Source organism: Geotrypetes seraphini, chromosome 1 (assembly GCF_902459505.1).
Source record: "Geotrypetes seraphini chromosome 1, aGeoSer1.1, whole genome shotgun sequence".
NCBI classification, from domain to species: Eukaryota; Metazoa; Chordata; class Amphibia; order Gymnophiona; family Dermophiidae; genus Geotrypetes; species Geotrypetes seraphini.
Window position 1 is genome coordinate 261748843 of NC_047084.1, and position 26059 is coordinate 261774901.

A 26059-nucleotide genomic window follows, 5' to 3' on the forward strand; every position below is an offset into this window, starting at 1 on the left:
TAGGGAAAAGTTAACAGATTTGCTGGACTAAATCAAATAGTCAATTAAAGGCATCTTTAAAAAGAAAACATTTTAAATTACTTTTAAACTTCTGTATATTTTGTTCGGATCTTATATATATATAGGAAGAGAATTCCAAATCATAGGGGCAGTCACCGAGAAGATCGTGGTACGGCGAGTACCTATTATCCTTAGGGATGGGACACTAAGAGTGTGTTGAGAAGTGGATCTAAGGGCTCTAGGTGAGTCATATGGAATTAAAAATCTGTCAATGAAGGCCTGAAGCACCCCGTTTAGATTGCTACCGTGACGCTGCCTTTTGGAAGTAGGTAACGATATGTCACTCTCGCAATCGACGTTGGGAGGAAGAGATGGAAGAGTCTGCTGCGGCATTTAGGATGATCCTGGTACCAGCAGTGGACTTTTATTTTGCTTTCCCCTACCCCAAAAATAAGCGCTTCAATTAGGGCTTACTACCCCGATAATCATGCTAGGGCTTATTTTCGGAGTAGGTCTTATTTTCAGGGAAACACGGTACCATTACTTCTACTACATCTACTCTCTCGTTATCTGTGAGAAAAATCAACAGCACTGGGCTGTATAGTGAATATGAATATTAATTTTTATCTGTTACTCACAGATCCCCTGAAACCCATCTATGATCCCCCTAGGGGTCCACGGACCCCAGGTTAAGAACCCCTGATCTAGTAGGAAGACAAAGGTAACAAGCAGGGTGCCTTGCTAATTCTCCCCCTATTTCTAAATGCTCCAGAAAAATGGTTGAGTTTAAGCAGTCTCTGCTTCATAATGAACACTCTCCTGTACTGCATTCCTATCATGTTTCCCCGAAAATAAGACAGTGTCTTATAATTTGGGGCCCCAAAAATGCAATAGGTCTTATTTTCGGGTAGGATTTATTTTTTTCATGTACATGATCATCTCTCCCTTTCTCTTCTTCACCCCAATTCTTCCTCTTTCCTTTCCCCCACATGTGCAACATCTTTCCTCCCCTCTCACCCATCCCCATGTGCCTTCCTTCTGCAGCATCTTTCTATCCCTCCATCCCTCCCATCCCCCTATGAAGCAGAACCCTTTGGCCAGCTTCCATCCTTCCATCCCTCCCATCTCCCTGTGCTGTAGAACCCTTGAGCACCCGCCACCGCACCCGCATCGCAGTTTCATAAAAGAAGGGGTTAATCTACTGTAATTCTCTAGTCAAAATTTCACATCATCCCCTTTTATTTAAACCTTGCTGGCTCAAATCCTATCATGTTTCAATTTGCAAACATCCCAGAATAAATAAGTTAGCACCACAAAAAGAGATCTCATGTTTGTATACCTGAGGGGCAATCTAAAAGATCAGTAATACAATTTCTTTATAGAAAAACTAGTTGGGTCATACATACAATAGAATCATTCTTAGCTGTATGGCAGATTATGCAACAAAGTAGAAATATAGTCTTTCTACTTACAGTACCCGCATCTTGTTCCTCCTTCAAAGACAAACCCATTAGCAACAGCTCCGTAACGTCGTAGATCAGATAATTTCCACTGCCCGATGACTGTAGGAGGAAGATCTCGCGCCAAAACTAGGATATCATTGCATAAATGAAGTGTAGCAGGTCCACTCTCCAATTTGGTGCCAGGTAACACACCTACATGAAATCGATGAACTGCAAAGTAAATGATGACTTTAAACAAATTGAACAGCAAACAGATATTGGCAGGTTTTTACAAAGTTATTTTGCTTTTTTTATTTAAAGAGTTTCAAGTTTATAATCACATCAAAACAATGTAATTTCAGGAATAATGAAATTAAACAATCCAGAAATTTTAAATCTCAAAAGGGAAAAAAAGAAAAGAAAAATTCATTATCATTCACAAACCAAGGCAACAGGATCAAGAATAGGAAAATAAGTACAAAGGAAAATTACAAAACTAAGCAGAGTACTCAAATTAAGGAGGCCTCTCAGCTAACTCATAGAGTATTCCATCACACTATGAAATTACCATGTTATCAATCTCAATTTTTCTTTTGAACCACACAATTAATTAGTTGCTTAGGTTCACCAAAGATATGATTTACCTTCAAAGGAAATACAACATACACAAGGAAAACATTATAAAAAAGACATTCTCAGAGCCTATGCCCGAAAGCATAAAGCCAGGAACTCCTGGCAATGTTTCTGGATAATTTTTGAAATACCATGAAATATTATAATCTTGGAAACCTAAAACCATCCAATTCATATATTGGAAAAACAATTTTTGAACAACATTTGTGTCTGGTTCCAAGGCAAAAATCTCAAGGTAGTTATTTGACTCACTATCCCTAAAGACGACTCCAAGGTTCATTCCAGACAGATATGTTCCATATGGGCCATTTCCTTCCCCTAATCTTGGTAATGAAAGGTACTGAGCTCTGAAAATACATGGTAGGGCATTAGAAGTTATCTACATGACTTCTCTCAGGTATTTTCTAATCATATTAGTCTGTGTAATCAAGGGTGACTTAGGGAAGTTCAAAAATCTAAGAGTACAGTCCTAGTCTGATTTTCCAAAAATTCAATTTTCAATTGGAATGTAAGTCTAGGGGCCAATAGACTGCAGGAGTTAGCCAGGCTGACTCCAGTGGTCGACAGTGAACCTGGAAATTCAATGCTAGGCCTTATCAGGTAACCAGTATTGAATTTGGGGAAGAGGGGTTGGCTTTTTACACAGCCAGTTAAGCTGATATTCATTGGCTGGCCGGCTAAATTATAGTGGCCAAAGATAGACCTACTATTTAGGTGGGTCTATCTGGTTGCTCAACTTAGCTAGTCAGCCAGTGAATATTTGTGCAGACCATCTATGTTGTGCAATATAGCCTCTGATTGGGTTAGTCTTTGAATGCGAATATTGAGCAGCCAAATTTTTGCAGCCAAATAGCGCAGAATATCTGGTAGCTTATCTATAAAGCATCAGCCTGCTTGCAATTCAGATACTTTAGAGTCCAAAGATACCACTTTTAATATTTGCTGATTTGTAACTTGAAGTCTGGGTATCCAGTATGCCACTCACATTGTTTATATCTACTGAAAATTTAGAAAACACTCTTATCAAGGAAAAATTCAAAGTTTACATGACATTCCATAATGAGTCTAAAGTCACTGTTGTCAGCTTAACTAGCGCTGCCATCACAATTGAGGAGCTCCTTCCCCCAAGGGGCAACAGGTACTCACAGTTTATTTTTCCTGCCCTCTCCACACAATGTCTCCGGGGGGAGGAAGTCAATGCTGGGAAGTGAAGCTCGAGCGAACTGTCCATTTCTCAAACCAGCAATTGTCGAGCTTCTAGGTTGTGTGGGGCCAATGTGGGTTCAGGGCTTAGAGAAGCATCATCAATACTGCTGCCAGACAAAACCTCCTTCAGCAGAGTGGAAGTGGTTCTGTGATCAGGAAGTGATGTCAGAAGGGGGCTGAAGCCACCGTAAGCAGCAAGTGAAGGATGCTGCTCACACAAGCAAACATTTCAAGAGATACACAGAAGGCGGCAGAGAGGAGGAAAGGCACTGGCGCACCCGCGAATATGGAACACGGGACAGTCCACCCCCTTACTATGCCACTGCCCCCCAATAGTGATGAAGCTTGAAAACTTTCCCATATGGACTGTTTCATGGACAGGGATGAAGATGGCTGCCGGACTTTTTCCCCTTCTCTTCCCCATCAAAAACTGAAATGGATGCCAACGAGAGTAGGGCACAGAAGGTAAGATCAAAAGCTCCTATGAGTGTCTATCCATGATGCTATCTTGGCACCCGCACATGCCATATGGTTGGTGTAAGTGGAGAACTTAAAATATACATGCATATTTTCCTGCTTTACTATTATTTTATAAAGGAAAGTCAGGGGAAAATTCTGTAAAAGGCAGCTAAAATGATAGGCACCTATAATATAGGCGCCTATCTCTTGTCAAACACACTTAGGCACCTATTACAGAATCGTGCCTAACTTAAAACTTAGGCGCCTGTAATGTAGGCCAGGGTTTTAAAGGCCTACATTATAGGTGCCTACGTTCTTTAGAGCAGTGGTTCCCAACCCTGTCCTGGAGGACCACCAGGCCAATCGGGTTTTCAGGATAGCCGACTGGCCGATTTGCATGCCTGTCACTTCCATTATATGCAAAACTCTCTCATGCATATTCATTAGGACTAGCCTGAAAACCCGATTGGCCTGGTGGTCCTCCAGGACAAGGTTGGGAACCACTGCTTTAGATAATTGCGCCTCATGACACCTAAATCTTTTGCTACCTTTAAACACGTCTACTTTGCTGTTAGGCACCATTAGGTGCCATGCGAAAAGCAACCTTCTTTTCTAGAATCGCGTCTAAGAATATTTTATTTTTTTTCAATTAAATTTTATTTTTTTCAATTATGAGCTTGTTAAAGCTCATTATTGAAGCCAATTTACTAATTAAACCCCCCCCCCCTCCTTTTACAAAAGCACAGAAGAGGTTTTTTGCGCCAGCTGGCACCCTGAATGCTCTGCACTGCACCGAGGCTCATAGGAACTATGGCCATTAAAGCAGCACAGAGCATTTAGCGCACCAGTCAGCGCTAAAAACATCTTCCGCGCTTTTGTAAAAGGGAGGGGAAGCTAGGTGCCTAACTTTAGGCGCCTCTTTCAGAATTTCCCCATAAGAAACTTACAGAACTGTGATTCTTTCATGTTGCGCAGATTTTCAGGATGCATATTGCATAACTTAGCACCGTACACATAAAATATGTTAGATCTATAATCAAGCCTAATCTGTATATAAGATGGGGCTGTCAGTAACAATTTAGTTGAATGCAATAAGTGAGGAAGGCAATAAATTCTTAAAGATGTTGCCATTGGGAGAAGAGCATCATCATTCAATGTTCCAAAAACGGTAAAACCTTGGTTTACAAGCATAATTCGTTCCAGAAGCATGTTTGTTATCCAAAGCACTCATATATCAAAGCGAATTTCCCCATAGGAAATAATGGAAACTCAGACGATTCGTTCCACAACCCCAAAACTTTACTACAAAATACTATACGTACTTCTATTGCAAGACCTTGCTCATTTAGAACAGTCACTACACTCCTGCAGCATCAGAAAGAGAAGAACCATCGGCCAGTTGAGATGATGTGACGCGTGTATACTGTATGTACTTGTATTGCAAGACCTTGCTTGTATATCAAGTTACAATTTAATAAAATGTTTTGCTTGTCTTGCAAAACACTTGCAAACCAAGTTACTTGCAATCCAAGGTTTTACTGTATAAGACAAAACCTTAAACTGTTTTCACCATTTGACTAGCAATCAGTGCAATTTTTGTAGCACAGGGAAAATATGTTCAAATCTTGAAATACCATATACTATTCAAGCTGCTGCATTTTGTGTTAATTGCAATGATTTTGGCCCCCTTTTACGAAACTCCAATAGGCTTTTTTATCACCGGCCGTGGCAATATTAGCTCCGACACTCATAAAATTCCTGTGAGCATTGAAGCTAAAACTGCCATGGCTTCATAAAAGGGAGGGGGTGTTGTTAACAGGTAAGTTGGCATAACTATGAACAAGGAATTACAGTAACTGAATAATGGCATCACCGATGTACCTGTATGTAACACTGTTCTACAATTTTCCTGTGACAGCAAATCATACTCTCAACCATAGAACACCTTCCTTGATTTATTTATGGGGTTTGTTTGGGGTTTTTTTTTGAAAACCCAACAGCACAATTACCTTCTCCCAGGCTGTAACGGATTCGCACGTCCCATGCGGTCATGATGTCCTTGTTATCAAACCCCAGCATCACCACTTGAGACAGGCAAACAATAGCCAGAGTTTGACTCATGCCCTCATATGAAAGCCCAGGGTCCAGGCCACAGATATCTTCCAAAGTCATACTGCTCCTCTCCTTGCGGCCTTTGACTCTCTCTGACTTATCTTTATATATTAACATTAACAGACAATCTGAAAAAAATAAAATAAACTGTTAGAAAATAAGAATCATATCATAAGGATATCCCGATTATGAATAAAGCATTTTTCTTCTTACATATTAACCATAAACTTATGGAGAACTTTAACTCTTACACAAAACCGTAGATCTTGATACAAAACGTATTACTTGGTTGAAGATTAGATGTATATCTGGTCTTTTTTCACTGGGAAAATCTAGTCAGAGTAATGGTTTAAGATTTTACATATGTAAAACACTGATTGATGTTAAGTCAGGCAAACAGCAACTGCCACAAAAGGGCTTGTTTAGAAGCTAATCACTCTACTCCTCTACCCTCCAACCCAGCCAGCTGATTAACCGTTCCCCTTAACTGTGTCCATGACATCTTGTTCGTCTGTCTTTCCTGCTTAGATGTAATCTTTTCCCTTTCTTCCCCTCCACCTCAAGTTTGTCTTGTCTTAAACTTATGTTATTGAGTTTTAATTTTGTATCTTTATATTTTATTTTGTACATCGCTTTTTAAACAGATTTAGCGATAAATCAAATGTTAATAAACCTTGAACCTTGATTGCAAGCTCTTTCGAGAAGAGACTATTTTCTTACTCTTTGTGACTCTGTACAGCGCTGCGTGAGTCTGGTAGCGCTATAGAAATAATGAATAGTAGTAGTAATCACAGTAGGCAAACACCAGTTCATGAAAGCATGATTAAACATAGTTGCGATTCCTTTTATTCATCTCTGAGGCTTGCACCTTGACATTTAAATAGAGAGCATATTTTTCAGTAGAGTTGCCTTAAATGATCCCCCAAATTCTATAAAGATTGCCAAAATTTGATGTTAATTGGCACTTTGGGGTTTACATGTGGATCTGTCCTGTGCTTTATTCTATGAAATGTATACCTAAATTTTGTAGCATGCACATTAAAAGCGGCATTGCCATGGGAGAGGCACAGGAGGAGCACTTACCTCGCCAGCCCTTGGTAGAAACCTCTAATATGGCTTTATAAAAGAGGCCCATAATAATTTCTGTTTAATTGTATACATAATTAAAAAGAGTGAAATTGATAAAAAGAAATGAATCTCAAAAATGATTGTGGTATACATTGGACTTTTCAGTAAGAGGAGCTTACAAAGAATTATGCACTAATGCACTACTGAATGCAGTATAAAATGGCATAAAATGGACTACCATAGGCTGCACTCATGCATTCTACAGTAACTACCATTAATACCAAAAAAAAAAAAAAAAAAAAAAAATTTTAATCCCTTTCTACAACGTTGGTAAAAAAATAAATGATCTTAGCATGCAGGAAAGACCCACATCAAGACAGCTTAGGCCACGTTTTACCACAGCTTAGTAATAGGATCCTCCAAGACATTTCAGGACCAATAATTATATTGTTCAGATCATACTGACAGTGATTTGTTCTTGTTTGTGTGACTATGAGGTTGATTTTCAAAAGAGGAAGATTCATAAAATGGCATAAAGTGGCATTTGGACATTTTATTTGCTAAAACATCCAAATTACCATTTTCCAAACATATTTTTAGAAGGTTTTCTATGCTGTTGGTCTGTAGTGCGCCTAAATCTCATGGGGCCTGCTGTGGGTGGAATTAAAATGGACTTCTTGTACAACCTCACTCTGTTGAAAAGGTGACGGCGACAGCTAGAAGGATGCTAGGTTGCATAGGGAGAGGTATGGCTAGTAGGAAAAAGGAGGTATTGATGCCTCTGTAAAAGACTCTGGTGAGACCTCATTTAGAATATTGTGTACAATTCTGGAGGCTGCACCTTCAAAAGATATAAAAAGGATGGAGTCGGTCCAGAGGAAAGCTTCTAAAATAGTCAGTGGTCTTCGTGATAAGGCGTATGGGGACAGACTTAAAGATCTCAATCTCTACACTTTGGAGGAAAGGCGGGAGAGGGGAGATATGATAGAGACGTTTAAATACCTACGTAATATAAATGTGCATGAGTTGAGTCTCTTTCATTTGAAAGGAAACTCTGCAATGAGAGGGCATAGGATGAAGTTAAGAGGTAATAGGCTCCGGAGTAATCTGAGGAAATACTTTATTTTTTTACAGAAAAGGTAGTAGATGCATGGAACAGTCTCCCAGAAGAGATGGTAGAGACAGAGACTGTGTCTGAATTCAAGAAAGCATGTGATAGGCATGTGGGATCTCTCGGAGAGAGAAAGAGATAATGGTTACTGCGGATGGGCAGACTAGATGGGGCCATTTTGTCTTTATCTGCCATCATGTATGTATGTTTCTATCTATATTTCTATTCCTGAACCTTTGGGCAGTCAGTCGCTTCTCATGAGAAATCTTGTAGGAAGCTTCATTTGCATACTTTTGCTCCTTCCCTTTTACCTCTTGGCTCCTTCCCTCTTACCTCTTACCTCAGTTGTCTTCCTAGTAGTGAGACAGTAGGAGCTTGCCTTTTATGCTCTTGTTTATTTTTAAATTCAATATTTTTCCACTTTTTTGCGAGGCTTCTTTTTCGTGCTGCAGAGGATCCCCTTGAGGGACAGCTCTGCTTGCGAAAGAGTGCAGACTCTGAGGCAGAAGGTCTGCTTCCAAGGGGTAGGCTGCTTTGCAGGACCCAAATCGGGGGGGTGCTCCAGATCTTGGTAAGGACCCCATTGTGTGCAGACTGCTTAAACCATCTGCGCCGATAGGAATGATCTATGAATCCCTCCAGGAGTTAAAACTGGAGTCATTGGCTACGCAATGCTCACTTATGAGTAGCACTAAGCCACAGTCTTCCGCATTCAGACATCATGAAAATGGGAGATGCCAGGATCATTACAGATGGCCAAGACTATGACCAAGCTCTATCGGATGCAGCATTTAATCAGCTCTTTGTTCCCCAAAAGGTGGATTCTCTGGTAGAGCAAGTTACCAAGTGCATCTCTGCTACCAGTGAAGGCGGCATGGTGTTGAAGGATGCCCAAGACCACAGAATAGATTTTGTGCTCAAAAGGATTTTTGACTCCGAGGCCTCTGGTTTGAAAGTGGCCACAGCGGCTTCATTTGTTGCCCGAGCCTATCACTCCAAACTGTATCATGATGCGGACACTATTCTGGACAACAATCTTCCATTTTTGATTATTGGAGTAAATTATGTGGCTGATGCCCTGTATCTCCTTTTCAGGGTTGTGAGCAAGCTGTCTGCTTACTCTCTCTCTGCCCATAGGATGCAGTGGATCAGACAGTGGTCAGGTGATTCTTCCTCCAAGGTGACCCATTTAAGGGGTAGTTACTTTTTGGTTAGGGCCTGGATGATCTTATGGCCTGTGTATAAGACCATAAACCAAAATCCTTGTTGGACAACAGGTCTCGATTCTCTCAGGGATCGGAGCATAGAACTTTTCATGCCTTAAGGTGATACCAATATTTGGGGGAGTCCCTCAGGCCAGAGACTATTTCAGAATGTCAGACAAAGATTTGGAGGAGCTAGGCGCTCACAATCATCAGGAGCCCGCTCTGCCCCTGCCCCTAAGAAGCAGTTATGATGCCAGGCCGGTAGCCAAGCCTTCCCGCATTAGAGGGAAGCTTTTGGCAATTTTGGAGGACTGGGCGCAGATCACCACAGATCACTGAGTCCTAGACATTCAGCGGGAGGGGTACAAACTCGAGTTCTATCACACCCTTCTGGACCTTTTTCTGTTCTTCCCAGAGGAGAAGCTGGAAAAGGCAGCAAAAGCCAGAACAACAGTCCACAGATTCCTGGCTATAGAAGCCATAGATTTTTCTGTCTTGAACTTTTGTGGGGTGGGAGATAACTTGTGCTTCCACTACATTGACTTTATTTTGGGCTCAGGATATCAGGAATCAATTTGATCCCACTTCTCTTTTGAGATACATACATTTATTAACCAAAAGATGTTCTTTAAATTAAGGCTGCTGCATAGGATTAGAAAATTTCTTTTACATGATCATTTTAAAATAGTAGTCCAAGCTCTTTTATTTGCCCAGTTGAACTACTGCAATATTATGTATCACTGCTAAAATATCTAAGTATTTGGGGCCAGATTCTATAAAGTGTGCCTATGTTAGAAGCGACTCGTAACTAAAATCTATGCACAACCCAAATTGTTTCAATTAGCTTAAATGGTGTGGTAATTGACTGCACCACTGAAGTTAATTAATAAATAAAATATTTAAAAACCCAACTAAGATTTCTGCGTGGAACTCAGAGAGGCACTTAGGTATGCCTAAGTTGAGCCACCCTCCAATGCCTGCCTGAAAAGTAAGCATGGTAAGAGGCAGAGAATAGGTGTGATTCACTTAAGCATTACTAGGCATCGGTATATTAGGCCCGGTAAAACCTTGCCTAATGTACCGGCGCCTAGTGATGCTTAAGTCCATTTAGATGCGATTAGATGTGATTCTACAAGCGGTGCCTAGCAGTTGATTGACAACCATGCAGAGCGGCACCTACAATATAGGCACACGTAGGCACCATTTATAGAATCTGGCCCTTGCAGACTGCAGAATAGGGCAGCCAGATTGATATGTGAAGCTCAGAGGTTTGATCAAGCAATCCTCTTTGTTGAGAACTTTATACTGGTTACTTTTAGAAGCCATTTTTAAAAAAATAAAAATTGTATTATAATGTTTAGAATCATTTTCGGTTTGGCTCCATCTTATTAACTCCTTTGCTGTTAGTTTGCTTCGAGTCATGATAGAAGGTTATTATTCATTTCTTCTCCTCCAGCCAGCAAATCTTTGTTTACTTACCAGATGCCAAATATTAGAAGCTATTACTAACTACATGGGTGACATACCAAAGTAGGATGTTGGAGGTGGGCCATCCCGGGAGCAGCCAGTAAGGAGTGCAGAAAGAAAATGAGGGGCTACGGTCTGGTGTGAGCAACCATTGACTCCGTCAACTGCTGCCCCCCCCTCTGATATCAACTTCTTGTTCCGAGGCAGAGGACAAGCAGAGCACCAATCAAACTGCAGCCCTGTGCCCACTCCATGCACACACACACACACACTGCCTAGAGGAGGGCGTGCTCCACCCCAGGTGGCAACCAATTGTGCTTTAATTGGAAGTTAAAATCTTTTTTGTTTAAAAATAATTATTTAGAAGTTTATATCTCAATGATTGCTTGGTTTTCATATTTTATTTATTTATTCAATTTTCTATACTGTTCTCCCAGGGGAGATCAAAATGGTTTACATGAATTTATTCAAGTACTCGAGCATTTTTCCCTGTCTGTCCCAGTGGGCTCACAATTTAGCTAATGTACCTGGAGCAATGGTGGGGATTAAGGGACTAGTCCAGGGTCACAAGGAACAGTGTGGATTTGAATCCACAACCTCAGGGTGTTGAGGCTGTAGCTTTAACCACTGTGCCACAATCTCCCCCTCTATTTTTGTTATCTGAAGTGAATAATATGGGGGACTTTTATTAAGCTGTGGTTAGCAATAGTACCGGTTTACCGCATATTCACAAGGTATTGTCACAGGGCACGTCAGGGCATCTTACGGTAGTACCAGGATTGGCATGCACTCAGTGGCGTACCTAGCATATGTGACACCTGGGGCCCATCATTCTTTGACACCCCCCATCTGTACGAAAAACATGATTTTTAGTAACAAGCCACGTCACACATGAGTACCTAGGAAAAGGCAGCATCTTACATACTGCAGTGAGCAGTACATCAGTACACCCATTGTAAAACTAAACAAGCCAGACTAGTACAGATCAATCCTACACCATCAATCCTAACAGAAAACCATGTCTTTCAAACACAAAGAACACAGAAAACACCTTCGCCTAGTATGGAATATGTCATCACAAAGTAACCCCTCCCCCTTATGCAAAACTGTAGTGTGGATTTTAACCACGGTGGTAACAGCTCTGACGCTCATAGAATTCTGAGCATCAGAGCTGTTACCACCATAGTTTTGTAAAATGGGGGGATAAAATAGAAATACATAGACAAAGGTTAAATTGAACATGCAAGAAGCTGGACTCTGCATACAATGCAACACCACAGAAACAGTGGCACATGTCTCCTAAAGCAATAAATAATTATAACATTTTTGTTCTACCTTTGTCTTCTCTGATTTCTGCTTTCCTCATCTTCCTGTTACTCTCTTCCTTCCATCCACTGTCTGCCGTCTCTCTACCCCTATATAGCATCTTCTCTCCTTCTATGCCTCTTCCAGAAACTGTATGCCTCCCCCTTCCATCTCTCCTTTCACCCCCATTGGTCTGGCATCTCTCTCCTCTCCTTCCCTCTCCCACACCTCTCTTCTACAATCTCTTTCTTCCCTCATTTTCTTTTTCAATTTATTTTCTGCATCCATCTAGATTACGTTCTTACTACCCTCTCATCAATTTTCTTTTTTACTGTCTACCTACAGCTTGCCACCTCTTTCCCTTACTCCCTCCAGTATTTCCCTAACTCAATCCTTTCCCCCCCCCCCCATCATGTGCCCTCCTTTTATTTATCCCCTCCTTCCATCATGTGCCCTCTTTCTCTACCCCTTCCATCTAGCTAAAGAAGCACTGCCTGGGCTTTGCAGTCCCCAGTTATGTCTCTAGGATATATATTTCAAATCTGATATATTCTACTGACAAAATAGAAATAAAATGATTTTTTTCTACCTTTTGTTGTCTCTGGTTTCTGCTTTTATCTTCTTTCCACTCTTTTCCTTCCAGCGTCTGCCCTGTCTCTTCAATCCAGCATCTGACCATTCCATCCACTGTTTGCCCCTTCCAGATACTGTCTGTCTCCCCCTGCCATCTCTCCTCTAGATCCCCACACACACACACTTTGGTCTAGCATCCATCATCTTCCCTCTGTTCCCTCATGGTCTGGCATCTTTCTCCTTTCATCGCTCTTTCCCTCCCCCCTGTGGTTTTTAGCATCTCTCTCTTCTCATTTCCTCTGCTCAGATCTGATATCTCTGTCTCCTTCCCCGTTCTCTGGCATCTCTCTCTCCTCTCTCTCTCTTCCCTTTCCTTCTCTGGTCTTCCTTCTTTATTTGTTGCCTCCGTCTAAATTAAATTCTTTCTTACTAAGCAGTCCTCAGTTTCCCTCTTTTCTCTGTGTCTACCCACAGCATGCCACCCCTTTCCTTCCCCTCCACTATCTCACTAACTCTATCTTCTTCCCCCATCCAGCATATGTCCTTTTTCTTTATCCCTCTTTCCATCCAGTATGTTCTCTTTCTCCACTTCCATTCAACATTTGCTCTCCCTTCTCCCCACTTCCATCATCTGCCCTCTTCTCTCTCCCCCTTCTCCCAACTTCCATTATCTGCCCTCTTCTCTCTCCTCCTTCTCTCCACTTCCATCATCTGCCCTCTTCTCTCTCTCCCTTCTCCCCACTTCCATCATCTGCCCTCTTCTCCCTCCCCCTTCTCTCCACTTCCATCATCTGTCCTCTTCTCTCTCCCCCTTCTCCCCACTTCCATCATCTGCCCCCTTCTCTCAATCTCTCCATCCACCACAGGCCCATCTCTTTTCCTTCCTCTCACCTTTCCGATTTTGGCAACAAGATCGGCAATGCCCCCCCCCCCCCCCGCCGCAATGACACTTAAGATCGGCAATGGGCCTCCTTCTACCCCCGGCATCAACAGAACTTCAGATTGGCAACGCAGTGCTCAGTCCAAATCTTCCCTCTGACTCAGCTTCCTGTTTCCGCCCAGGTTAAATTGCAGTTCAGTCTGAGGGGAAGCCTTTGACTGAGCACTGCTTTGCCGATCTGAAGTTCTGGTGATGCCGGGGATAGAAGGAGGCCAGTTGCCGATCTTAAGTGTCATGCGAGAGGGGGGCATTGCCGATCATGAATTGCGTCGCAGGGGGGGGGGTGCTGATGCCGCTCATCGCCATTGCAGGCCAGATGCTGCCGATGGACCCAATGCAATCTTGCCAGCCCTGCATGGACCGGCACCAGATGAACGGGAACTGGCCGGCTGTGCATCCTCCCTAAGGCGTGCACCCGAGGCGGACCGCCCCACCCCCCACCCCCCTTGGTACGCTACTGCATGCACTAACCCTTTTATAACGTAACCTAACCCAAGCATCAGAGCATTTACCTTGCCGGCCCACAGTAAAAAACATCTACCATAGCTTTGCAAAAGCCAGTGTTAGCCTTTTTCTGAAATTTCTGTTAGGAAATGGATAACTGTTGTAGATTTGCAGCTCTTTCGATGTACATGTATCTACAGGTTAGTTTTGTTTAGATTACATTTTTTATGTGGATTTTAGCTTACAAGTATTGAATAGTATTGTTTTGGGGATAATGTGGGATATAAATGTTAATAAATGAAATGAAAATGTACATTTAGATACATTTTGCAACTAAATTTAGTATTTATGCTCATAACTTACAGAATTCTATATGTTGTACGCATAAGTGGGAGACACACACATGTCTTGTCCATGCTCTGCTTACATGTATACCTTCCCTCGCTTTTACCCACTAAGTATAAGGTATGTTAATCAATTTAGAGCATACTAATGATTAGTGCATGCTAAATACTAAGATGCTCATTATATTCCTATGGGCATCTTAGCATTTAGCATATGCTAATCAGCATGCTAAATTGGTTAGTGCACCTTAGTAAAAGGACCCCTAAGGCAGTTGTGCGCTTACATTATAGAAAACCACCGAGCTCACAGTTACACATGTAATAGTATTCTACTGTAGAACATCCCTTAATTTTAGGCTCCCTATTATGGAATGAGCAGGAAAACCTATGGTAAAACTCTTTAAAAATGCAGTATGGACAAGAAACTTTGCTTTAAGAACAGAGTCCACACAACCTCAATAAAATATTAAGCTGTTACATTAGAGTTTCAATTGACCTCTGCACAGCGCAGTTAAATTTAGACAAAGTTGGAGACATGCTTGGAGCATGGCTAAATTTTAACTAGTGCTATCCACTCAAAGTTCTCCAGTTAAGACTGCCCTGAATCAATGCTTTTTTTGTAGGATAGAAGGTAGCGGTACTCATACTGGGCAACCTTAGGGGCAGGGTCACTATCTATGGTTCCACCTCTACAGTAGCCACACCCCTACGGTAGTCACACCCCTTTTATAAACCATGAATTTTGAAAAATAAGCTTATGAATGAAAGAAGAGATTGAATAAATATATTTGTACAGAGTTTTTTTCAGATCAGTGATGATACAGGTGGCTTTGGGTACTGTGTAGTCCCGGCTGCCTGTGTATGAGGTCTATTTTTCTCTGTTTTTTTGTATCTATTACTTTTCTGTCTTTTTTGTTTTGATTTGGTATGAATGTGGTTTTTCTGCTAAACTAAATATACAGCACTTTTTTTTTTGTATTTTTTTTTTTTTGCATATAAAAAGGCATCATTGAAAATATTACACCAATCCTTAGAATACCAACACATCTCTTACTGGGAAAATATAACAAACACGATTTTCCATGCAGAAACTACATACAGTATCAGCAGAATTCTGCATCTCATTCATATATACACAGAACAAGAACAGAGCCTCACCAAATACAAAATAAGTGACTACAAATTACTTTATGCTGCTGTTTTCATTATGAATACACAGTTCAATGCATTCCAAGACATATCAGAAGGAACAGGGCAGGCATAAAAAGAGAGGCATGGAACTGAAATAACTACATACAGTATAATCCAGAGTAATTTTGATTATACATACTTGTGGCCAAGTTTCACAAGAAGCTGCGTATCTGAATAATATCGTGAGTTGGTTCAGGTTTAGTGTCTGAATTTTGCTAATCTGGTTTGTGTCATCCTTCCTCTTCACCCCATGATCTGCCTCATCATCCTACCCTCCCATTTTCCATCTCATCTTCTCCTCTGTCTCTGCCCCAGTTCCTATACCTCTTCATATTCTTCACTCCTCCTTCCCCCCATTATCCAACATGTCTCTATTTCTATAGTCTATCTCCTTCATCCATTATTCAACATGTCTCTATTTCTATAGTCTCTCTCCTTCATCCATTATCCAACTGTCTCTATTTCTATAGTCTCTCTCCTTCATCCATTATCCAACATGTCTCTATTTCTATAGTCTCTCTCCTTCATCTCCCCTGTGCCCGGGTCAGATAAGCATCTCCCCGTGCAACATTCACACACCCCTCCCAATGATCCAGCACTTCTCCCACATACCTTTCCAATGTGATTTTCCCCTTCGGAGTAGTAACAGCAGCACGTTAAGCTGCCTGCATGTGCCCCAGAGTCTCTCTGCCATGCCCTGCCCTTTTGATGTAACTTCCTGTTTCCACAGGGCTCCTGCAGACAGAAGGATTCTGGGGCCCATGCAGGCAGTTTAATGTGAAACTCTGCTGCTGTTAGTGCTCCAAAGGAGAAAATCACATTGAAAAGTATGGATTTGGGGGGAGAGAGAGAAAGAGCATGGCAGAACAGCTGCCACTGGAGGCTTGCACGTGTCTGAATCAGACATGGGCAACTCCGGTCCTCAAGGGCCGGAATCTATTCCGTTTTTCAGGATTTCCCCAATGAATATGCATTGAAAGCAGGTCAGAGACTGGCAGAGAACAAGTAAATAAAGGTGCTGGTACACCATACCGACACATACTAGCACAAAAGAAATCTTGCCTAGATTTTACCAGATGTCTTATTGAGCTAATTTTTGGTCAGTATATCTAGTAGAGTTGGTTTAAATGGTAAGTTTTTGAGTATCTGGTTGTAGTGAATGGGATAATTTGCCTGGCTAATTTTAACAGGATATGCCACAACTGAATATCTGCCCCAATATACGTAAAGGGAAGAGCTTAAAAATAAGGATATCTCTGTATATTTGGGTAGAGTATCATTTCAAAAGAGGTAAAGCAGAGTACACAATCTCATTCATTTTAACTGGAATTAGGATTATTCTTTTGAAACAAATTACAGAATTTGTCCCCCCCTCCCCTACCCGCAGGTTGTTTTTTTGTGCTTCTCAGTCCCACTATTAACCAAGAGCTGCAGCACCTGCTGCCAGAGCACATCAGCCAATCACAACATCCCCTGGAAGACCACATTTCCCAGCATTCCCAGTCTCTTTATCATGAAAAAAAGAGTGCAGTGAGAATGATGTCCCATCATCCATTCACAGACATTATGGTCCAACAGCTGTAATTCATGTGGCATCTCTTCCTTTTCCTCTTCCCGCTAACTCCTCTGCCCAAGATACTTCCTTCAGAAAGGGGACTATTTGCTTATTTTATTTATTTATTTCAATTTCTATACTGTTCTCCCAGGGGAACTCAGAATGGTTTACATGAATTTATTCAGATACTCAGCATTTTTCCCTGTCTGTCCCTGTAGGCTCACTGTCTAATGTACCTGGGGTAATGGGGGGATTCGGTGACTTGCCCAAGGAGCAGTATGGGTTTGAACCCACAATCCCAGGGTGCTGAGGCTCTAGCTTTAACCACTGCACCACACTCTCCCTCCTCCCCCCACACACACACTTTGGAGCACTAAATAGACTGGATTTAAAGAACAATGCAGTTTTTTCTTGCTTCCACAACTGACCATACAACCTTACAATGATAAATTCCTGACACGCAGGAAATAATATTAAAATTCAAGATGTTATACAGCTTCTTTCCATAAAAATGGACCTGACACAGTCTATGTTTCAGCAAACAGTCACCTGCCTCAGGGGTCACTACACTGAATCTACTGCAGTAATAAGACCCCATGCATATAAAAGAGTTCAGCAGTAGAGAATGACACGGTGACAAAATTCATCACCGTCCCCGTCCCCGCGGATAACTGCAGGAAATAATCCCATGTCATTTTCTAGTGTCTATTTCAACCTCAGTCCTTCTACACCAGCATTCTTCAAAGCAAAGCTTGCGGGTCAGTGGTTGTGCCCAATTATACTCTGATTTTTCCCTCTCTCCTTAAAGAATGACATGAAGATGGTTTCATGCGGTTATCCGCGGGGACGGGAACGGTGATGAATTTTGTCACCGTGTCATTCTCTATTCAGCAGTTTAACTTGTGGTATCAGTCTTCTCAAGATGAGCCCAGATTTTAAAAAAAGCATAGGTATTGTTTCATGCAACTTTAAATAGGGATTATTTTCCATTTATTTTTATATTCCTGACACTAACATATGCAATAGGGGAATCCACATAGCATGTAAATATATTTTCCATCAAACGAGTTAAAGATTAGTGCTGAACAAAACCAACAGTTGCTACTTTATGTTACCTTGTTAGAGAGATTTCATGACCCTGACCATGCTACCACCTGTTCTTCATGTCATGCATTTGTTCTGAGCCACAAGACAAACTGGGAAAATACAGTGTGTTATTGTATCAACTTCTAGAGATGCTGTAATTACCTGAAGGAAATGCCAGCAAGATATTGCAAGTCATTTCAGTTTTCTGTTTCATTTGCAAATAATTTGGGGAAGAATCACCCATTTAGAAGACAAAAAAAGAGGATGGGTTGCATTTTGAGTGAATAGAAAGAATATGGCATACATTAACTCAAGCTTAAAAAGTTGCTAAAAGGAGAAAATAGTGACCAAAAAGACCCTGTTATAGAGCACATCATGATTTCAGACAAGATAGTATAATCAGTGGCCTGTAGATTATCTTTCTTATTATAATATACAAGGCATTATAACATCAGCTAGTTGTAAAGTATCACTTAGGGCTAGATTTACTAACCTCCATTGTGTTCCCGATTTGTGGCCGATCTGTGCAGGCCCGACGAATTCCCAAAACAAAACAAATTTAAATGAGGGCGATCTGAGGAACTTTTTTATTAGTCCAGTGAGCTCGTGGTTAAATAGCACTGGTCCCTGTACAGACCCCTGCAGCACTACACTGTTTACTCTCCTCCATTGAGAAAAATGGCCATTTAACCCTATCCTCTGGTTTCTATCCGATAACCAATTCCTAATCCACAACCTAACATCGACCACCCTCCAATCTTCAGGAACTACAGACAATTTTAGCGACAGGTTACAGATCACTAACAGCAGGTCAGCAATTTCATGTTTGATTTCTTTTAGTACCCTGGGATGTATACCATCCAGTCCAGGTGATTTATCACTTATCTTTTTATATAATTCTTTATTTATTGATTTTAACATTGACAATTTTCAAATTTCAAGTCAAAAGAAAAAATATAATGTAACCACAATCAAACATAGAATCAAAATTTAGGAATTTAAACAGAATATTACAAAGTATAGTTAGTCCACCTTTGCTGATACGTGGAATAAATCTGGTCTGGGCTTCCACGATTGGTATTTTTAAATAACATCCATACCTGGTTTACAGCCCTAACCTTTGCAACTGATCTTTTTAGCTTCCTTTTAACCATTTTCCTCATTTTATCATAGTTGCCCTTTCGAAAATTAAACGCCTCTACAGTAGATTTCTTTTGCAATGTCACTCCTGGTATCAGCTCAAATTTGATCACGTTATGATCACTGTTTCCCAACTGATCCAACACAGTTAACTCCTGTACTATGTCTTGCATTCCACTAAGGACCAAATCTAAAATAGCACCCCCTCTTGTCGGTTCCCGGATCAGTTGCTCCAAGAAGCAGTCATTTATGACATCTAGGAATTTTACTTCTCTAGCACTCCCCGATGTAACATTTAATCAGTCAATGTTGGGGTAACTGAAATCAGATATATATATAAAAAAATCAAATGCTAGACACACTTCATAGTCTATCTGGTCACCAAAACCCATGAACTATAGAAAAAAAAAGAAGAGAAAAGAGTCTGTGTATTAAAGCACCCAAAAATCTTTAATTGGAGAAAAAAAAGACCTCAGTTAAAGGGCTTCATGGGTCTTAAAAAAAACTCCAAATTAGGTGCTGCAACTCAGCTGTAGGAACTGCTACTGTAGATTCTCCAGATTCACAAACACTATGGGCTCCTTTTACAAAGGCGCGTTAGTGGTTTAACGCACGTAATACCACACGCTAAACCACTGGACGCACTAGCCGCTACCGCCTCCTTTTAAGCAGGCGGTAGTTTTTGGCCAGCGCGGGGGTTAGCGCGTGATGAAAAGTCATGCGCGTTAACCCCGCTAGCACGCCTTTTTAAAAGGAGCCCTATGTCCACAGGGTCAGGTCTCAGAAGACTATAATAATTCCAAGTTGTGCTTCTTAGTCACAAGAACAATGCAACTTCAGCATTGCATTTGAAAACAGAAAGGGGTACTTAGCTTCTTGCCCAGGATTCAACAATGTCAGGCTCTCTGTTGATTACCTCCGGTTCCAAGCCACAAGTTCCCCTTCTGAATTATTCAACGGGGAATCCCTGTTTCACTGGTCAAAGCTGCATCAGAGGCTTTATAACAGAAAAATAGTTAGCATCCAAGTTTCAAAATGGCGCTTCATCCAAGTTTCAAAATGGCGCTTCAATTCAGACACTCGACAGAATTTAAATGTCAGTCAAGGCTCCGCCCACTCTGATGATGTCATGGCCAGGAAAAAGAACCAAGGGCAACTGCCCGATTGTTCAAACCTTTAGGGATCACTGTGTTCAAAAGATATATCCATCGTTGTTCCTTCTGTCGGAAGAAGTGTCGCCAGTGACCTCTTCTATTCGATGGTTGACACTGCTCTAATATCATGCACTTCAGCATACTAAACTCATGCTGAAATTGTTTGTAGTGAACTACCAGTGGCTCCTCCATTCTATTCTTTTGGAAACATGATTTGTGTTCCTGCAACTGGATCTTGTGGTGCATTTCTCATGCTGGAAAACACATGTAAAAGACCCGTAGAAGAATAAAAATACAGACACAGCAAAAGCACTTTAATCATCTTTTATATGAGTTTATCTTTGGAGAACTCGTATGATCCTTTATTCTTGCTGAAATATACTATTTTGTTGAGAACCACTAGGCTTCCAATGAAATAGTTTTATATTCTTCTGAAGCAATCTCAGCTAGTTTGTAAAGAACTGTGAAAACCACAGTCTGGATTGCGCTCAAGCACCTGTTAATCCAAGCAGCTGCAAGAAACAACATATAATGACGTTGAAACTGTGCCTAATGAACTAAACACACATGCTGAAGACTGAAATCAATCCATAAGTTTGGAAATTGATGATGCATATTTGCATATACACATAAAGAACCATCAACAGGACCCGCCAGTCTTTTCTGTATAAACACAAAGAGGATGTCTTTATATTTCTAATGAAAAGCCCACAATTGAAGATCCCTACAAGTATACAGAGGCAATGCTAATTTAAGAATGGACCATGCTTTAGTTCTTTCTAAAAATTAAAGTAACAAGTAAATCCAAATATATAACACAGAGGAGATAAAACCTAGAAGATGCAGTCCGACTGGAATGACCTACAGGTATAACAATGTTCCAACACTTGAAACAAATCTCTGTCTCAGCTGTAGCATTAATAGCAATCAGAAGTAGCCACAAAATTGACTTCTGAAAAGCAATTTTCATGTCTGTGAAATACATTTGTGAACATTCAGTCAACATGTTCTTAAACCTTAAACCTGTGCGCTGTCCCTGCAAACAAGTGCAGCTGGCGCTGAAGAAAAGGAGCAGCCAAGCCGGAAGGAAGACGGACACGCGCTTGCAGGGGACACTATTTCTTCACGGGCCAACAGGAAATTTTTGCAGACTGACAACGGTCCGTGGCCAGCGGTTGAAGAACAATGTTCTAGGTTATGCAACATGAAAACCTTAAGGTTAATGACACTTGCAGTCAACAAAAATGATAAAGAAGACATTCTCATTTTGGTTCAAACGTGCCACGTCCAAAAACATTACAAATCAAAACGGACAGTTACACATAGAAATGAAAGTTTAAACAAAATTAAACCCAGTTGGTATTTTTCTTTTTTTTAAATTAATTCTTAAGTTATGCCCTTTGTCCAAGAATGGTTGAGGCCATACCCAAAGCTAAAATAGCTGTGAGCTGGATATTCACTAGCACTTATCTGTGTAGTGATATTTGATATGAGGGCAGTTAACTTGGATCCTCCATTTGGCACCCTGAGGCCATATGCTAGTAGACTATTCTTTCTGTTATAGAATACTAATATTACCTGGTACTGATATATTTACCCATTTAGGCACCTACAGCTTCACCAGCCCTAAAGCTAGTGTAAGTGCAGGTAGAGATTTGCACAGCTTAACTACGTGTAGGTGTAAGCCCTGCACATGCTCTGCCCCTCTATGCCCTTACATAAGTTACATTTAAAACTCTAGGTCTGATGTTCAAGGCCCTTAAAGTAAATGAGCCAGAGTACTTATTTATTTATTTATTTAACAATTTATATACTGCATAAAACGATGCAGTTTACACATTTGCTACATACATATTATCCTAATCGCTCTTTAGTTGCTTAACATTTGAAACAAACATTTGAAACTTGAAGAAGAGGTTCTCCTTCTACACTCCTTCTAGGTCACAGGCCTTCCCAAGGAGTATCCTTAACTACATCCTTTCCAAAGGACATTGCACTATGTGACACCCATAAACAAGCCTTCTCTGGAGTAGAGAGCTGCACAGGAACGGGGACAACGGGAATCCCGAGGGACCCACAGGGATCCCGCGGCTCCCCCTTCGGGTCACGGGGATCTCTGGGGACGCCCCCTAGGGTCGCGAGGATCCCGTGGGGACACCCCCTAGGGTCTCAGGAATCCCGCGGGATTCAATACAACTCGAGCCGCAAGGCTCGTCTGATTTTCCTATCTGCCCTGCCGCGAGGCTCATCTTCCATTTCCTGCCTGCCCTGCCGCAGCACACATAGCTGACCGGAAGTCTTCCCCGATGTCAGCGCTGACGTCGGAGGGAGGGCTTACGGAAGACTCCGGTCAGCTATGTCTGCTGCGGCAGAGCAGGCAGGAAATGGAAGACGAGCAGTGAATCAGCTTGATCCCTATAAAACATTTTCAAACAGAATTATATTTTATGTATCTTATGCCAATATCTTGTCAGCACAACAAAGAAACATGAGTATAGCCCACAAACCAAGTGGCCTACCAAATGTGAAGATTTACTAGCACTCAAATCTCCTGCCTTTGAGAAATGCCGTGTTTTTCAGGTAGGGAAAACAAGAGACCCCAACATATCCAATATGAAATTTAAGTCTAGATTTTTCCTAGTCTGATTTCTATCCATTTGAAAATGTCCTTGCATATTGCTTCATAGGGCAGTGTTCTCCCTAGTGCCTTTTAATTTAAGTGAGCACCCTGCTGTCTCCCCCGCCAGCTCAGCCAGTGCAGAGCCCTCCTCTCAAGCACAGGCTCTGTACTTTCACCCTCTTCCCGGTGCCTTGGAGCCTGCATTTATCACTTTCCTCTCTCCTCTCACTTTTCCGGCCCTCTCTTCCTCTTCTCACCTCCCCTGCAGTGCTCCAAACTTGCTGTGGGTCGCCGGCAGCAATTGTAAACAATCCACCAGCGGCCATCCCGCACCCTACCATCTGCCACGCCCCGCCTCCTCTGACTTAAATTCCTGTGGATGGAAACACTGCGGAGGAGCGTGGGCGTGGGGAGAGGCTTATTACCTATCAGGGATACCAAATCTCTAGTCCCGGATCTGTTTCCATTCCAGCGGTAGGAAGCGATGTAATCCAGGTCACAAGGAGGTCAGGGATAAAGATGGTTCACTGGGCCTAGGCATGGAGGAGCTGCCTTACTGCACGCTTTAAGAGGAAAATAAGCTTTTAAATCCTAGGGTGTTTTTGTTTCAGGGCTAAGTTTGGTGATTTTAAGCATTTCCAAAGCTCGTTGTAAGCACCAAAGAGGTGGTTGTCTCAGGGGGGATATTCAAAGCAATTTCACTGTCCCTAAATGGCTCCGGGTCACTGCAAACCAGGTATGTTGGGGACATTCTGTGGCTGGAGTGAGCATTTGGCTAGTAAAGGACTGATATTCAAGACTTAACTTGCCAATGTCAATGGGACTGTGCTTAAAACTCAATCCTTCCTTTATGCCATTCACCATAGTCTGTTAAGTACTGAATATCCCACTTAACCTAGAGTTTAGCTGACTGTAAACCCATAGAGACACTGGTTCTGGATGGGGGGGGGGGGAGAGAGGAGAGAGACAGACAGAAAAGGACCTTGAGGAGGGGCTGGAATGCAGACTTGAACCAAAAGGGAGGGAGAAGACAGAGCAGATGCTGGACTAGAGGGGGTAGAGAGGGGAAACACACTGAACTGAGAGAGAGATGCCAGGCCCTGGGGAGAGGGAGGACAAAGAGAGAGAAACAGAGAGAAAGACCTGGAACAAAGGTGGGAAGACTCAATATGTTAGCTTTGGGAAATGTATATAGCAGATGTCTTTGTATTGTGTTCAAAAGAAAAGGAAATGCATTTCTGGTTTTATTTCTACAGTGTTGAAGTACTTGCTGACCCTTGCTGTGACTGATGGGGATCCCCAAGCACCGCCAGCAGAGGACCTCCTCTAGAGACGGCCAGAACTCCCCTCCACCAAGCACAGCAGTCGCTGGCAACATCCATGAGCCACTGAGGTGCCAGTATCTGTGACTCAGGGACGCTACTGCTGCCTGCCAAGCTTGGTAAAAGGGACCCCCGGCCAACTGCAAAGGAAGTCCTCAGCTGACAGCTTGGGGGTTCTCATCAGCTGAGTTTTTATATTTTATATTTACATTAGAGGCTCTGGTAGAAACTCGTTTACAAAGTATGTATTCTTCCCAATTAATATTTTCAAATTAATAAAGTGTCTTTGCTTATTTGTAAATGGGTCTCTACCAGAGTCTTTAATTCAGTAGCATAATTAAATGAAATAACTATTTCTGAAGTTTATAGGGATGGAGGGGATTCCTCGCGGGGATGGGTGGGATTTTGGCGGGGACAGGTGGGATTTCTGTCCCCGCGCAACTCTCTACTCTGGAGTAGCCCTCACACTCTGGAATCTATTCCCTGAAAGGCTTCGCTCAACGCTAGACTATGGGGCTTATTTTCAAAAAAGAAAAACATCCAAAACACGACATAAATCAGCACTTGGATGTTTTAATCACCAAAATCTTAAGGGGGCATGTTAGAGGCGTGTTTTGGGCAGAATTGGGGCAGCCTTAGGATGTGGACATCTTGCAAGGATAATCAAACCTTTTTGAATACGTCTAGGGCATCATTTAGACATTTGGAGTTAGACCTGTTTTAAAAGTGAATAAGGGCTTAAAGGTACCCAAACTGACCAGATGACCACTGGATATATGAAATCATGAACCACTGACACTCCCCCAGTGGTCATTGAACCCCCCGCCCCACCCACCCCCAAAGATTTTAAAGAAACAGTACATACCAGCCTCTATAACAGCTGCAGATATTATGGTGGAAAGTGTGAGCCTGCCAAAAGTCACCCAAAACCTACAGTACTACCATAGAGGTGACACTGCAGCCATAAGAGCTATTGTGGTGGTAGACAGGTGGGTATAGTAGGTTTGGGGGTAGTTTTGGAGTGCTTACCATACAGTATAAGGGGGTTATGGTGAAATGTGTAGTTGGCACCCTTTATGTGAAGTTCACAGCAGCGTCCCCTAACATGATCCACTGTTATGTTGGCATGTCTGTGTGGCCAATCCATTAAAATATTGGCCTCTCCCACATCCAAATGGGCTAGTTTTGAACGTTTTGCATCTGGACATTTTGATTTTAGGAAAATGACCAAAAAAGGCAGATGTCCTATGATAGATGTCTAGATGAGTCATTTTTGAAAAAAGAAGATAGATGTCTTGCAGTTTTAAAAATGGTTGTTTTTGGATGTCTTTGCGGAAACGTCCAAAGACAGACGTAGATGACCTATCAAAACTGCCCCTCTGGACCCAGTTCTAAAAGCAACGCCTTAAATTAGGTGGCAGTGGATGCCCTACCACTGCCTAAATTAATTGGTTTTAATTGGGTGAATTGACACACTAATTGACTGTGCCAATTTAAAAAATGAAAATGTCATTAATAAATGGATGTGCTTAAGGGCGCCTCCAAAAAGTGTGCCATTATCATGCCCTAAGGAAGCACCTTACAACACCTAATGCTACTTTAAGTGTGATTAACGCCTTGAAAACCCTGGCCTACATTTCCGGCGCCTACCTTTTATGTGGCCACAATTCTGTAAACAAAGT

General features: G+C 41.8%; 1 protein-coding gene and 1 long non-coding RNA gene across 5 annotated transcripts in view; one reads left to right on the forward strand and one right to left on the reverse strand.

Moving 5' to 3' along the window:
- The window catches only part of DOK7 (docking protein 7), a 179598-nt gene that overhangs the window by 144663 nt on the left and 8876 nt on the right, over window positions 1-26059 (reverse strand). For 2 of the 4 annotated variants that reach the window (XM_033950252.1, XM_033950261.1), the window contains exons 3-4: window positions 5750-5980; window positions 1473-1673 (exon numbers count right to left, since the gene is read on the reverse strand). In XM_033950252.1, coding sequence (XP_033806143.1) covers window positions 1473-1673; window positions 5750-5980 — 432 coding nt within the window. Of the gene's footprint in view, window positions 1-1472; window positions 1674-5749; window positions 5981-23231; window positions 23444-26059 lie in introns of those variants that run through there. The other 2 variants (XM_033950278.1, XM_033950268.1) reach the window with 2 other exon arrangements.
- Window positions 23534-26059, forward strand: part of LOC117363066 — a 58318-nt gene continuing 55792 nt past the window's right edge. The window contains exon 1 of the long non-coding RNA XR_004539967.1: window positions 23534-23791. This is a non-coding gene — a long non-coding RNA (uncharacterized LOC117363066). The remainder of the gene's footprint in view (window positions 23792-26059) is intronic.